The following is a 14,454-nucleotide window of genomic DNA, read 5'->3' as shown; positions in this document are numbered from 1 at the left end:
CCTCGGACCCTGAGGGGGTGCTGCAGAAAGGGTCTTGGCATGCAGCAGATCCAACGCGCTCTGATTCTTCTTGTTTTTCTTCTCTGCAGCCGGGGCGGCTTTCTTGGGTCGACCACGTTTCTTGTTGTTCAGCTTGCGAGCTTTGGGCAATAGTCGGGCTCTTCGGGGTTTGGCAGTGGGCTTGACCACTGTCACCAAGCTAGGACGCTCCTCCTCACTGCAGGAGTCCTGCTGTCATACGCAGTGACAAACACACATGAACACATTCATACAAAAAGCACAGGGAACCTGCCATGCTGCGTGAAGTTAAATGACCTGTATATAAGACAGAAACATTTCAGCAACAAAATGTCACAAATTAAAGCAAAAGGTATTGTACTTTTTTACTGCCTTTATTAGACAGGACAGCGATAGTGTGAGAGGGGGAGACAGAAAGGGAATGACATTCAGCAAAGGGCCGTGGGTGGAATCAAACCCGCGGTCACTGCAGCAAGGACACAGCCTTTGTACATTGGGCGCCCGCTCTACCAGGTGAGCCAGTGGGCGCCCCAAACTGATTCATATTCAAATTGTTTCTAGGAATTGTTTCCCCCATAAAGTCTTGTAATTCTGTGCATGTCCTACCTTGATTTGTTCTTTCGGTTTTGTGGGCGTGGTGCTATTGCTTTTACTGTCCTTGGTATCCTTCTGCTGACGTCGCCTAGCTGCCTCTTGCTCCTCCTGAAATAAGATGAGGATTTAATTTTGATTCATAAAAAATAGTAAATACAGAGAATCATGTAAATACACCGAGGAAGAAGAACATCACTTACCCTGAGTTTAGGATTTTTGAGACTAGCAAAATAGTTTTCAAGCTGAAAAGCAGGAAAAGGAAAATGTGGGCATTAGATTATTCTCAATACTTTTCTATTCAAACAATGTCTCCTCCATTGTATCCATCATTATATCTGTGATTTGTTTTTCAAATATAATTACCACATATAACATAAATAGGGTTACTTTAGTAAAACTCAGCTAGCACCAGTTCAGTTCTCTGAGTGGGTCAGAGGCTTTTATCAGATAAAGTTATTTATTCAGATTGGGAGTTTAAAAAACACACACAAAACACAAACACAGTGACATGAAATTGGTAATGGAAATTGCTCGTGGTTCGTTTTGGCCTTCTGAGTTATTTTTGGATTATGAATGCAGATCACCAGTAATTTCCTTTAATGCAGCCACACAAACTACATGCATGAGGTCTCAGTTGACCATTTGTTGTCGTGTTAGTCATTTTTGAGAGAGACTAACCACCCTTTGTCACTGCCAGGTATTTGAAGATGACCCTGCCCTTCTTCGTTGACCACTGTTTAACCATCTAAACCATAGACTGTATGAAAAAGGTGGACGACATAAAAGCTCCCGAAAAGTGAAGCCAAAATATCTCTGTCACCCCCTGGTGGCTGGCTGCAGTATAGGTTGTAATCCCCACTCCCTCCATGTTATCATTATGGGATATGGGACGAAGAACAAATACATTTTTCTCAAACATAGTTTCTGTCTTTTAAGGTAGTTCCTATCACGATGATGTATGTAAGTGTTCAAGTGTCATGATTGACAGCTGAGAGTGCAAATCTGTGTGCTCATGATCAATGGATTGATTGGACAGGTGTATGGGGTAGGAACTCGATACAGCTGCGATCGCTACTGCGCAGTCTTTGGCTCCAAATGATAACGTCACCAGTGCAAGAAGTCATCGAAAGGTACAAACTATCATCCAAATCCATATTGGAATATGTACACTGTACAGCATTTCTATGATTTCCACATTGTCTGCAAACCCATTGTTGGGAACAAATATGCAAAAGAATTTTTAAGAGCGAGAAGAGAGCAGCCGCATCTATTTCAGGTTGTAACACTGAACAAGATCGTCACTATTTAAGCAGCGTGCAAGCTCTCTCACTGGGATTCCCATTGTTTACCAGGGATTACTTCAACAAATTACCAGAGTGACACAGACATCAGTGTTATCTAACACACTTGTGTCACCCTCTGTGTTTTGTCCTCAGATGGCTTCAACCTGGGACTGATTACTCATAAAGACAACAGCAGCTGTTATTATGGCAGCCTATCTCTTGAGTTTAGGTTACTCTTTGTCTCTGATGTATAACGTGTTTGTACCACTTTATTCAGTCGTTTAGTGTTATTGGTTTCCTCTAATAGAAATTCTGTTCCCTGCATTTGGGTCCTCGTCTAAGAGCTTCAGTGCTTACTATAGTGCGGTCTATGGTATGCAGGTAGTAGGACACCGGCTTTCCAGTCCAGGACACGGAGCCCCTCAGTGGAGAAAGCTCCACCACACGCATTATTGTGCCAATATCTGCAAGACAGAGGAAAAACATGGCACTGCACATCAGATGCACACATCAAAAGAAGCATGCAACACTGAAATCTGCTTTTCTAATTAAGATACTCACCACTCAAGTTTCGACTGTTTATTCTAAAATTTAAAGGTGCAAAAGGTTTGGAGGACACAATTTTTCCACCTGTGGAAACAAAAACACAACCAACAAAACAAAACTAATAAATAAGTTTTTTCAGATAAATTTTGGATGCTGTACAGTGGTCTCCCAAAGTAGCTCCTATGACTCAATACATAAATAAAACAAAACATGAAACTCAATCACTTCCTCAAGTAGTGACAAGACTCCAGAAACACATTCATCATTTTGTCATGTTAAGTATATGAAATTGAGCAGAGTGGCACAGTGGGCTATAAGGTCAAAGGTCTAGTGCCAAGAGTTGACATACTGGCAACTGGACGCCTTCAGTCATTGTTATTTTTATCACCAATAAGAACAGCTGAATAAATATTTTTTCCAGTGAGCTAAGACAACACTCCCAGTGCTGCAAACAGACGACCTTGATGTTTTCCACACAAACTATAAAGTTGTCATAAGAGAAGGCTGTTAGCACCTGCTGTTTAAAAGCTTCAGTTCATTCTGAGGCCTCATAAAATGTTTTAGTTTGTTGTGGCTCATCAACCATCTGCTCTGCCATACAAGTCATTTAATGACATTTAAAATGACAAATTAGCTTATAGCTCACCGTGGAGATTAAAGAACCAGTGGCATGAGAATCCCGTATTGCTCTCTCATTGCGATGTTTAGAAAAGGCTTACACATTATAGGATATTAGAAGTATTTGAGGTGACAAATTTGGAGACATTATTAGCTTTGAAGTAACTCCCAAAATTTAGATGTACAAGTATTTCCCAGCATAAATAGCCTCAAAACAACCCAGATTTTACTGACTGATCTTGTGGTTGACAGAATGCATTGTAAGAAGTATATTGGCGAGATTATAATTTTTAAAGTCATCCGTATTTGCTTTATAATTAATATAATGTGGTTCTTTTGTGATCACTTAAGCTACCCATGGCTATAATCCAAAAGTAGTTATCATAAAAACAATTTGGTGGTTTGCTGCAAAATACAAACCTTCCTTCATGTTAGCAAAGCGCTCCTTCAGCTGATGATCTACCTCTGGCCCAAAGGCAAAGTTATTCACAAAAATAATACTGCAAGACAGACAGAAAAAATAGGATCTAAAGTTAGCAATAAAAAAAGACAGATGTCAAGGGAAAGTTCTACAGATTTAAAAAGGATTCCTGCATATGATGCTCTTTATTTGAAATAAGAGTAAAATTTGGTCATCTGTGTAGATCTGTGTCATAATGGTGGATTTATTATAGGACTGAACCATTGCATTATGATGATGTTCTATTTTTATCGTCTCTGTATAAATTCAGTTTAGGAATTGCCGTCTTGGAAATAAATAGAAATTGTGTCTTTCTGACTGTTTGTAAAACACCTTGTGTTGGCGATCCTTTCCTTCCATTCTTCAGACAGAAAGTCACCTCTCTCCAGCTGAAAGAAACAAAGCAGAGAAAATGTAAAAAACCAGAATACCTGAAGATATACAGGACAATATTTTTGAAAGAGTACATTATGACAGTCTACTTACTGTGTACTCCCCATGTTTCTTCCCGTACCATTTCATCCACTTTTTAAACTCTTTATCCATGGACTGAGAGAAAGTTATATAAGAGTGGAATATTAATATCCAAACAAAATAACTTTTTTTTAAACAAATAAACAGCACAGCATGTGTGTGTTCCAGAGAGAAGAAGAAAACAAGCTTGTTCCAGTTAGGATTATCAAATTAAAAGAGCACTTCAATGATATTCTGGATTTTGCGTTCAGTGTTTGAAGAAAAGTTTGTTTCTGCCAAGTTTAAATATATTTTCCAGAAGTGATTTGCACTGTGCCGACACTGTGTCACTTAACTACAATGACTGAGGAAGTTGTGATTTTTGGCACGGCTACTGTCTAGCCTTGTTGCTCTCTTTCTGGAATACCCCTCTGGTCCTGTGCGATATTTATGTAGTTACCTCTGCATAGGTAGCTGGAATGTCTGCTTTCTCTACACCGTAGTAGTGTTTACAGTTAGTTGCTGCTGCAACCTGCAGCACTACCTGCCCAACACCTGCAAATAAGAAAACAATAAGTCAGTGTTTTACCCCAAACAGACACAGACATGTACGCTGTCAGTATAGCTCCCTTGTTTACAGCTTGACAAAAATTGAATAAAAATAAGCAAACTTTTTTTTTCTTTCACCTACATCCTGACCTACTTCCACAACTCTAAACATTGTCACAGTCCTTTCAGAAAATAAAACATCATTATTATCTGTTTACCAAAAACTGTTCCCACTATACTGTTACTTAACTATCAATTTAAAACATATGTTCGAAAGGTCTTGGGATACAGTGCTAAGTGATGAGCCAAAATAACAGCAGACTAACCACTGCCGAGGTCAACAAAGGTGTCGTCTTCCATCATTTCCATCTCGTCGATAATCTGAGCTACCAGGTCGAAAGAGGTCTCTCCGTACACCTCAGGGGAGAAAGGCTCATAGTTGTTCAGTTTCTCTGGATCGGTCACTGAGTGGTTGTACACCTGCTGTAGGATGTGTCTCAGCAGCCCGTTGGAAGGACGCTTGTTCAGCTTCATGGGCTGGGTAGTCCCCTTCCACTGTAACAGTGGAGTTAGATATTTATTCACACAAAAACACCCACAAACAAAGGATAATGGCTTTCCGCATACAATACATCAGTGTGCCAATATTATCCAGTAGTCCTGGCCTTAAAGGAGAAGGACACAAAATTTGGACACAAACATGGGCTAGATAGCAACTGTAAAAACATCTTTTGTCAGTTACTAGAAGCGGCAGTAATTAAGTATAGATCCATATATTAAACATCAATCTTGTAAGACTGTGTTAGGTTATGCATAGCACAAATTCAAGAACATTGTAACAGTGACTCACAGCACACAAATAAGGTATTGCTCATTTTTACTGACTAATGTTTCCACATTCACTTCACCTACACAGCACTAGAAACCTTCACACATATGGACTCACCAGCTGGTGAATGCTGTCGATGGCCCTGTTGTACTTGTCACAAAGTCTCTGCATACTCTCAAAGCTGTGAGAATTTGAAAAAAATGAAAAGCTTCATTTTACACAACATGAAATCAAACTCTTCAGTCCAACTGTTATTTTAATTTCATTGTTGACTTCACAAAACAGCTTCAATCTCAATGTTACTCCAAAAATACTATAATAATCAATATCTGTATTGAGACATAGAAATTTATCAGAACTGACACTTAGATTTTTGCTTTATTTTTTGGCCTGAGAAACCCAACTTAAGACAAATTAGAAAACAATACTTTTATTAAAACATACAGTACAAGCAGGCTGTTAGATCAGCAGTTAGCCTGATTGGATAAAAGTGTTGACACTATAAGAAGCTTTATTAACTGTCTCATAATCTTATTTTAGACAAGTCCTTGAAGTATGTTAGTTTGTTTGTTATTATTGTTTTCAGTGTCAGCGAATGACTTGACTGTGACTTGGACACCACCCTGGGCTCACCTCTTGGTGTCGTAGTCAATGAGTACGTAGTTTTCCATGGCCAGTTTAAGGTCAGGGATCTCCTCACACACCCACCTAGAAAAAGCACACACATAAATTCGTCATTATATCACACGCCCGACACAGTCACTTGCTCTGTGTGAATGTGGGAGTGCATATGTAGGAGATGAGTCAAAGAGGATGTGTACTTACCGAATGGTCTCGATGATTTCATGAGCAGCATCATGATGTTTATCCTGAAAACACAGAGGGGGGGGGGTATTAAACACCTCCCAGTATTCAACAGTGCCCACAAACTACAGCTTAAAAAATAATCATAATGTTTAGTCATCACCTCTCAAAAACAGTCCTAACAAAAACTAAACAAGCTAAAACTAACAAAACTAAGGCTTAACAGCCTTCATGACAGTAGGATTTATTGCAGGGCTATTTTATTACACTGCATTTGTTTGAGCTCAGTGTGCCTAATAAACCGGCAAGTCAGTGTAGAAAGCCCAATACATCTTCCTTTAAAATGTAGAAAACTCTAAAGCCAGATAGCTCAAAACAGAAGACAAACAGTTAGATTCTACACACTTGTTCAACTAGTTTAGATTTCTTTAACAACTCTCTTTTATTTTGTGGTATATGTCATTTAAGTTTAACATTAACTTTAAGTCTCACTTTTTGCTAGGATGTCCCGATCCAATTAAGGCATCTTTTTGACTGATGGGGAATAATTAGCTTATAGAGCATCTGATCCTTAGTTTTATGTCACCTGTCACACAGATGTTTATACTTTCATGAAGAGCAACACGAAGCTGTCTGTCTCTTCTCTCTGCTGAAATTAAGAGCAGCAGCTGATCCCCACTTACTGTGAAAAACCACACACTAGGGCAGTATGAGACTGTTTGTTTATGTTATTTACTGCAGTAATGAGCACTAGTTTCATTTCAGCTCAGTGTTAAGAGTCTCTGCTTTGCTTTCAGCTATAACGCATGGTGTTTCTCCACCTCGCTCAGAGAGAGCAGAGACCAGTGCACAGCTTACTACAGCTACGCTGACTACTGCAAAGTGAAACAAAAGCCAGACGAGCAAAAAGCCATAATGGTTTATTTTTTAATGAAGGGTAATCTGTATGTGTAGACAACAAAAATAAAGACTCAACAGACTACAAATCATCAAGGTCTGAGACACTCGTTGCCGGAGCAAAAAACACTGGACTCTTGAAGGGACAGAGACATTCCCTTGTGACAGTGAGCAGGTCAGCAAGATTGGAGAGGATTTGTCATTTTGTACTTTATTTGGTAAAATAAATAAATACATGAAAGAAAAACAGCTTGGATATTGATATTTTTAAAAATAACTTGAAAGAAGCCTTCTTAAAGTGTGCACTGTGCAGTTGTATTATCTAGGAAAACAAAATTATCAGATCGGTACTCTGTATCAGCAGATACTCAATATTAAATTACTTGGATCAGGATCAGGGGCAAAAAAATGTGATCAGAACATCCCTATTTTTACTGCTATCATGGCTAACAACGTTCCACATAAGAAGAAATGAAACTGATAGCTCAGGATATCTTATCATAATACAGTATTTGAATAATAAGTGCCTGGCAATTTTTTTCTGTTATTGCTATGCTTACTATGCAGTCAATGGTGAGCAGAGTTGACTGTAAACATTTATTGAAAACATGAGCATCCTGAAATAACTTAATTACAGCTTCATGTTTCACTGTGCAGTGACCACAACTATTACGCTTGATTCATTGTCTTGTGGCAGCAACACCTCACAGAAACAACAGCGAGCACAAACTGAATGCTGTTTGGACTACTTAGGAACATAATAAATTAAACACAAAAGTTCATTAAGTGTTGGATTCTGTAAAATATAAACAGACTAAACAAAACCTTTTAGGTGCAAAGGAGTTGGAGTAGGTGGTATAAACTTATCTGTTTGTGGCAATAACGCAAGCGTGGGAACAGCACAATAATCTCTGCTACATTTTCTTTGTATATTGTAAATCTCAGAAAGAGACTTCAGCTGAGACAGAGTTTTCAATCAATAAATCCTTGTCTGTCTCGTTTGCCCAAAAATTCATGTGTCTCCAGTGACACAAAGCAATAATCTGAAGTAAAAGCTGCCTCCTTGTAGTTTTAATTTAAAGTTTCATTTCATTTGGATAACTTTAACCCTCCTTCAGGAAATTGGTTCAGTAAATTTAAGAATTGGCTCAATCAGACCTTTTCTAACCATGTCTGAGAATGAAGTAAATCTGGTTTAAAATTACACTTTAATTTAAGAAAGCTGAATTATATTGATCGCATGCAGGGAATCTATAGTTAGCAATCTTATCTGGAGTGTGCTGAGCCGCTCTGTGGGAGTAATAGGACTCAAGTTACACCCAGAGCGCAGCCAGCCTGAGCCTGTTGCCTGAGCTGACCCACTGACCCACTTTCTGTCTCCCGCTCCAGCGCATTGCCAAGAAGAGCCGCTGGTGGAGGGAAAGAAAAGAGGGGAAAGTAAGCGAGGAGGGGAAATCAGAAGCTAAGAGGAAAGAAAGTGAAAGCGGGAGGAGCTAGAAAATGTGGTGAGTGAGGGGGCCGGAGAGAGAAAGGGGAAGCATGGTATTTGTCAGCTGTTTGAGGCCTGGCACAGCAGCTAAACAGCTCACAACCTGGAGCTCCCGGCTTCCCGCTCAATACTGCCCGCCACTACTACGCAAACTTCCGCCAAAGCTCAAACATGCATGCGCACACACTCAAATATGCATGGTAACACAGGAAATCTACTATTTCTGTCAGCACAGTGTTCCTGTTGCAGTTATACTATTGAGCTAACTGCTTGCTGTGTTGCTAGTGAGCAGCCATTCCCACAAATTCTCAACATATATGATTATAAACACACTGTGTTCCAATGAATAAGAAAGGTGTGTGAGTGTATGAAAGAGACTGTGTGTGCACAAGCGAATGAGATGCCGAGGGGGGGGGGGTCACCTGCTCACACAAAGACTGTACACAGCAACACCGGCATAGGGCTGCTGCTAAAAATAAACACAGTCTGAAAGCGAGAGTCAGACAAAAAGAACCAGAGACCCTCCTCTCTCCCCACAGTGGGTACACTGACGCATGCACGACTCCTCCTTTCTACACCACCTCGTCAGTCAATCTCTCCACACATCAGTGTATGTGTGTGTGTAGGGGTTTTACGCTACGTGCGACTCCACTACGTACACCTCAGCAACCTACGAGAACAAATGACTAAGGCAGGGGTGACACTAACTCCCTTGTACAACTCTTACTCACCAAAAAATACAACTAATACTCTCGGTGGCAAACAAACTAACACAGAATCAGTATCTAAAATAACATACTGGAGCTAGGGCTGGGCAATATGGCAAAAAAATGTTACTACAATTAAAATTTACATATTAGTCAATATTTATTGTGCAAAAAAGTCAAATCAAATCAATTTTAAAGGCGCAGAACATTTCTCAAATCAGAGCTAGATTCAAAACAATTATTTAAAAAAACAAAAGTAGAGAAAGGCATCATAATTCTGGTCAGCAGCATGTCAAACTTGCGCAGACTCTATAACATTTTGTGAGTGTTTTAGCTGACAATGTTAACATAATATATAGACAAAACATAAATCTCCACTGTGGTCAGTATTTCTTTACAAGTTTCACACCCAAAGAATATTCTTTTATACCACTTCTCAATCAAAACAATCGCAAAAGACAGGGATGTTAATGATGTTGTGAAGTAGCATGGGATCATTTTAGGGCTGGTCTGTATGAATTAAATCTAATATGATATTTTTGATCAAATACCTTAATCAATATTGCAACGATACTGTAGGGTTGACTATTGGTGCTTACACAAAACATTAACACAGTGAGATTCTCAATAAATAATCATTTGTGTAGATATAATGACTAAGTGGTTAAAGGCAAATAATAGAACAGCTAGAACAGTTTGGTAAATTCAGGAAAAAAATACATCACTTTACTTTAATGTAGCCATAAAACCAGGAAAAGATAACACTTGCAATATTACAATAAAATCTAAGACGATATGTAGTCTAATATCACAATACTGATATAATGTCAACATATTTCCCAGCCCTAACTGGTGCTAACTTATGTGTTCTGTTTTTAAGCAGAGAGAATTTGTGGGGGAAAAAAGTGTACAGTATCTGATGATTACAAACTGCTCTCCGGAGGAGCTGTCTTAACATGCAACTGACAGCAACTAACTGCAGCCTTGTAAATATGAGGATCAATGGTGAGAAACAAACCAGTAAGACGTTCAGCAGTACTTCTGCAGCAGCTTTTAAATGCTATGTAGGGCTGGTTAGTGCCAACACCCAGAACCAGATGGACAAAGCAATGCACCACACCAGAGGTGCTCTTCATATGGAAGCATTTACAGATGCACAGATGTGGGAATTTAGTGAGAGATGTGGAGAGAGACACAGAGAGCAACACACAGCATAAGAAAGTATTTTTATGAGCTTCATTCTGGAGGCTGGATTTGAGTAAAAGCATGCCTTACAGTGCAACAGCCTGTACAACAGCCATGTTGTGTGTATCACAACACAGACAGCTCTGTGTTCATGCTCTGTGGGTGAGATAAGCAATCTTAATGCTCTGTGGGAGTGAAGAATAAATCTACATGGGGTGGGATCTGTTGCTACTAGCAAGCAATTCAAATTTGACTGGGGAAAAAACACTCGTGCATGAATACTGGCATGTATTTGAATCCTATTAATATAGCATTGCTGAAAGGAACAGTCTCTTCTATTATCCTCCCTGTAGAGTTGACCATATGGACATGAGAGGAAGGGAGAGGAAGTCTTTCCCTTTGAAAACAGGAGGAAAGCACTGCATGAATAGGCTCCATATTGCAGAACTCTGCATGCAGGACTATCAGCTGTTTTTAATTCACTGCAATACAGCCAGTCCCAGTATAAATAGTTATCATGCAGTATATTCAAGAGTATGAATTTCTGACATACTCGGTCTAGTGTTTATCCTTACAGACCATAACATAAGGAAACGGGTGAGGCAGTAAATTTGAGAGGGAGGAACTCTTAAGTGTTATCAGACCATGGCGTAAAAGGGAGAGTCAACTTTTGTCAGCCGAAGCAGAGGGGAGTGGCTGATTACCTCAGCAAGTAGCTCTGACTCAGTGACTTGAAACTCATTCAGCTCATATTGTGATGAATAACAAAAAAAAACATTTCATGGTAATGAAATCACCTGACAACTAGACTAGGTAAAGTGTGGGTGGAGAGGAGATGTACAGAAAGACCATACTCAGACATTCTGAGAAACTCAGCTTTTTTTTCAGTTAGCACTGAGTGTCTCACCACAATTACTATAAATGAGAAACACAATTTAAAGTTAAGTATACACCCCTGGAAAAACCACAGAACTTGCAACCGCTTCCCTTTCCGCTTATCTTCAATGAGTCAACTGCAATCTGCCAGTGACGTGCTGATACCATGCTTCATGGAAATACAACTACCAGAAAAGATGTCTCTTTCTAGGCAGGCATTGCTATTATTGCTCCAAAAAGTGACAGATCAGGAATCAAATTTATAAGGAGAGCTCAAACTGCCAAACACAACCAGCTGGTATCAATCATAGGAATGTCATGAGATAAAAACAGACAGACACAGACACACACACACACACACACACACACACACACACACACACACACAAGCACACAAAGCACTCGAGGAATGCAATACGGCCATTCACATGCCTACACCCTCGAGAAACAAGACCTGACAGAGTGCACACACACAAACATTTTGTGTATTATCTCTGCCTCACTATGCATTCTGTGTGATTGATATCAAGTGGTGTATCTGAGCAGAGAAAAATGACATAACCTATTCACTTACTAACGTGTTTCAGGGGGAATTTGACAAATCATCAGTGACATTTCATCAGATCAGTGTTGTTGTAACACTGTTGTCCCTTTCTCCATCACTTTTTGCTCTTTTTTCACCACAGATTATATATACATATTCTACTATTTTAACAATTCTCATAAATATTCACATGATATATGTACATATTTGAACTTAAAAAAATATTTATACTGTGTGGTGTTCAACTTCCTACCCTGCAATGTAATAATAATAACAACAATAACAACAATAATAATCATAACATAATAACAGATAGGACTTCTATAGCACTTTTCTAGGTATACAAAGACCTTACTGTGAAATAATGTTTATAGGCTTTATTTCTATAGTTTTACAGTAAATGTACTTCACACCATGTGTATTTCAGATATCCAATGCAACTAGTAATCATGTAAAATGCAGTATCCGTATGAGTAAAAGGTGTATATATCTTTTATATTATTTTTTATTTTATATCATTTGACGTTCTTCATATTTAAACCCTTTTTAGCACTCAGATCAATTTTATTGCATCCTTCTCTGCCTCTGACTCTTGAGCTGCTGTAACGTGTGAATTTCCCCAGTGAGGGATTAATAAAGTCTTATTTTATCTTTTAATTGACGAGACACTTTATGCCCAAACTCATAGGTTGAGACTGAGTGAATGATGGTCCGTTGAAGTCGCTCCAATTTCAAAACACATTGTTATAACAGGCTGTCAATGCCTAGCTGTACTTGTCGCTACCTAATAACGTTACCCTGCTCAAATGTATCGTTATCTGTATGTTTCTAACTGATGGAAGCTCAAATAAAAACCAGTAGCTAGCCGATACACCGTGTCTGTCACCATTCAGACCAGTATGACCCGATCCCCCCCCCCCCCCCCGAGCGTGCCATGGCTCCTTCAGCTAGCCAACGTTAGCACTCAGCTAGCTAACAAAGACAAAAAACAGAGACAAGATTTTAACATGTAACCAGTTATATTTAAGGTTTAACACTTACGTATACTGGTAACGGCCACGGATAGCCTGCGGGTTCTGCTCCAACCGGCGATTTGAGCTTTAGCTCCAGCTTTTCTCCCATTCTCCACTTCACGGCGGCTTGGCTGTGGTAGATAGCTAGCTAGTAACTGCTCTCTGTTAGCCAGCTGGTCGGTTAGCGAGCGAGCTACAACGTGAACATTTTGTAAGAAAAAAACGTTGAAACGCGTGATATAAAAAAAGACGTCGACGCTCGCTGCGCGCGCAATAATCACAGAATACGGTCGAGTGTGTGAATGTATCTGACTCGGTTTTAAATTTTGAATAAAATGCCTGTTTATGTCCACTGGCAATAACACATCGTCCGTATCGCCGCCATCTTGCCCGGCATGAATAAATATGGCAGGGGGCCACTGGTAGCGGAGGGGACACAGACGTCACCGAGGGGGACCGTGAGCTCAGCGCGTGGGCCAGATTCACGGAGCACGAGCGAGGACCCGTCCCGCAGCGCGTGACTAGAGAGCATAGTTATCGTCACGACTTTTTCCAGCTTAATATAGAAATGAAATTATGAAGAGTTGGACGATAACACTAATTATAAAATCTTATTCAAGCCATGACGAAATGACTAATTCTCCTAATTTAAACAATTACTTTGATTGATAGGAATTAACTGGACTGTACCACAAAATATATTGTAAGTAGAGTATACATAGATATTTAAATTAAAGACAAAACACTTTTCTTAAATTACTAGGAAAAAAATCTACATTGATAATCTATGTTGATATTAATATATATTGACCATGAGAGCATATCAACATCACGACTTTTTCCACCTAATAAAGAAATAATTATGTAGAGTTAGACGATAACACTGGTTAAAATTATTATTTAAGCCATGATTAAATGACTAATTTTCCTAATTCAAACAATTACTGTTAGCATTTAATTAATAGAAACTAACTGGACTATACCACAAAATATAGTATGCATAGACATTTAAACTGAACACAAAACTTTTCTTAAGTTATTGGGAAAAAAATACTCTATATTGATTGCCCCCAGCTGTACCACCCATGACACAAGCTGCCCTTACCTAGAAACAATGAAGCTAGTATTTGACAAATATATCAAATGTTAAACAACAAAGTGGTCATCAAAAGTATACAGATTTAAATTCAAAGACATAAAAGGTGAAGACTGTATTAGTAAAATATTCATTCCGTTTGCTTTACATCTTTTTGCCATGCATGAATGCCTTCTTTTTGCATACTTTTCGGAAATGCCAGTCAGCAAAGCCTGACATATGCACTTGAGTTTTTAGGTCTTTTCAGCTTTATTGCCCTGTTTAATATATCTGTTAAAAAGTAATTATATGTAATAAGTTACATGACTTTGATTACATAATTGATATAGTTATTTAACTTATTACATTTTTCTTAAACAAGAAAAATTGCATTTCAAAAGTAACATTTCTGACGCTGGTTCTTAATATTCTATATTAATGGTCAAAATCATCATTTTCTGGCCAAAAGCAGGATGGTAGTGTATTGCAAAGTAAGACTAGGTAATGAGGAGAA

At 38.9% G+C, this 14,454-nt stretch overlaps 1 protein-coding gene across 2 annotated transcripts in view; it reads right to left on the bottom strand.

Annotated features, from left to right (window-relative positions):
* The window catches only part of dot1l (DOT1-like histone H3K79 methyltransferase), a 28,221-nt gene extending 14,979 nt beyond the window's left edge, over nucleotides 1–13,242 (bottom strand). Inside the window, exons 1-14 of one of the 2 annotated variants that reach the window (XM_042481935.1) lie at nucleotides 12,894–13,242; nucleotides 6,176–6,219; nucleotides 5,984–6,058; nucleotides 5,468–5,531; nucleotides 4,848–5,076; nucleotides 4,433–4,527; nucleotides 4,006–4,068; nucleotides 3,853–3,908; nucleotides 3,480–3,559; nucleotides 2,457–2,525; nucleotides 2,253–2,359; nucleotides 813–854; nucleotides 625–720; nucleotides 9–231 (exon numbers count right to left, since the gene is read on the bottom strand). In XM_042481935.1, the coding sequence (XP_042337869.1) occupies nucleotides 9–231; nucleotides 625–720; nucleotides 813–854; nucleotides 2,253–2,359; nucleotides 2,457–2,525; nucleotides 3,480–3,559; nucleotides 3,853–3,908; nucleotides 4,006–4,068; nucleotides 4,433–4,527; nucleotides 4,848–5,076; nucleotides 5,468–5,531; nucleotides 5,984–6,058; nucleotides 6,176–6,219; nucleotides 12,894–12,974 (1,324 nt within the window). In that variant the 5' untranslated portion in view covers nucleotides 12,975–13,242. The remainder of the gene's footprint in view (nucleotides 1–8; nucleotides 232–624; nucleotides 721–812; nucleotides 855–2,252; nucleotides 2,360–2,456; nucleotides 2,526–3,479; nucleotides 3,560–3,852; nucleotides 3,909–4,005; nucleotides 4,069–4,432; nucleotides 4,528–4,847; nucleotides 5,077–5,467; nucleotides 5,532–5,983; nucleotides 6,059–6,175; nucleotides 6,220–12,893) is intronic. The other variant, XM_042481940.1, reaches the window with a different exon arrangement.
* Nucleotides 13,243–14,454: the final 1,212 nt, after the last annotated feature.

This window comes from Plectropomus leopardus, chromosome 3, assembly GCF_008729295.1.
Source record: "Plectropomus leopardus isolate mb chromosome 3, YSFRI_Pleo_2.0, whole genome shotgun sequence".
Lineage (NCBI taxonomy): Eukaryota > Metazoa > Chordata > Actinopteri > Perciformes > Serranidae > Plectropomus > Plectropomus leopardus.
This window is presented reverse-complemented; position numbering and strand designations above follow the sequence as displayed.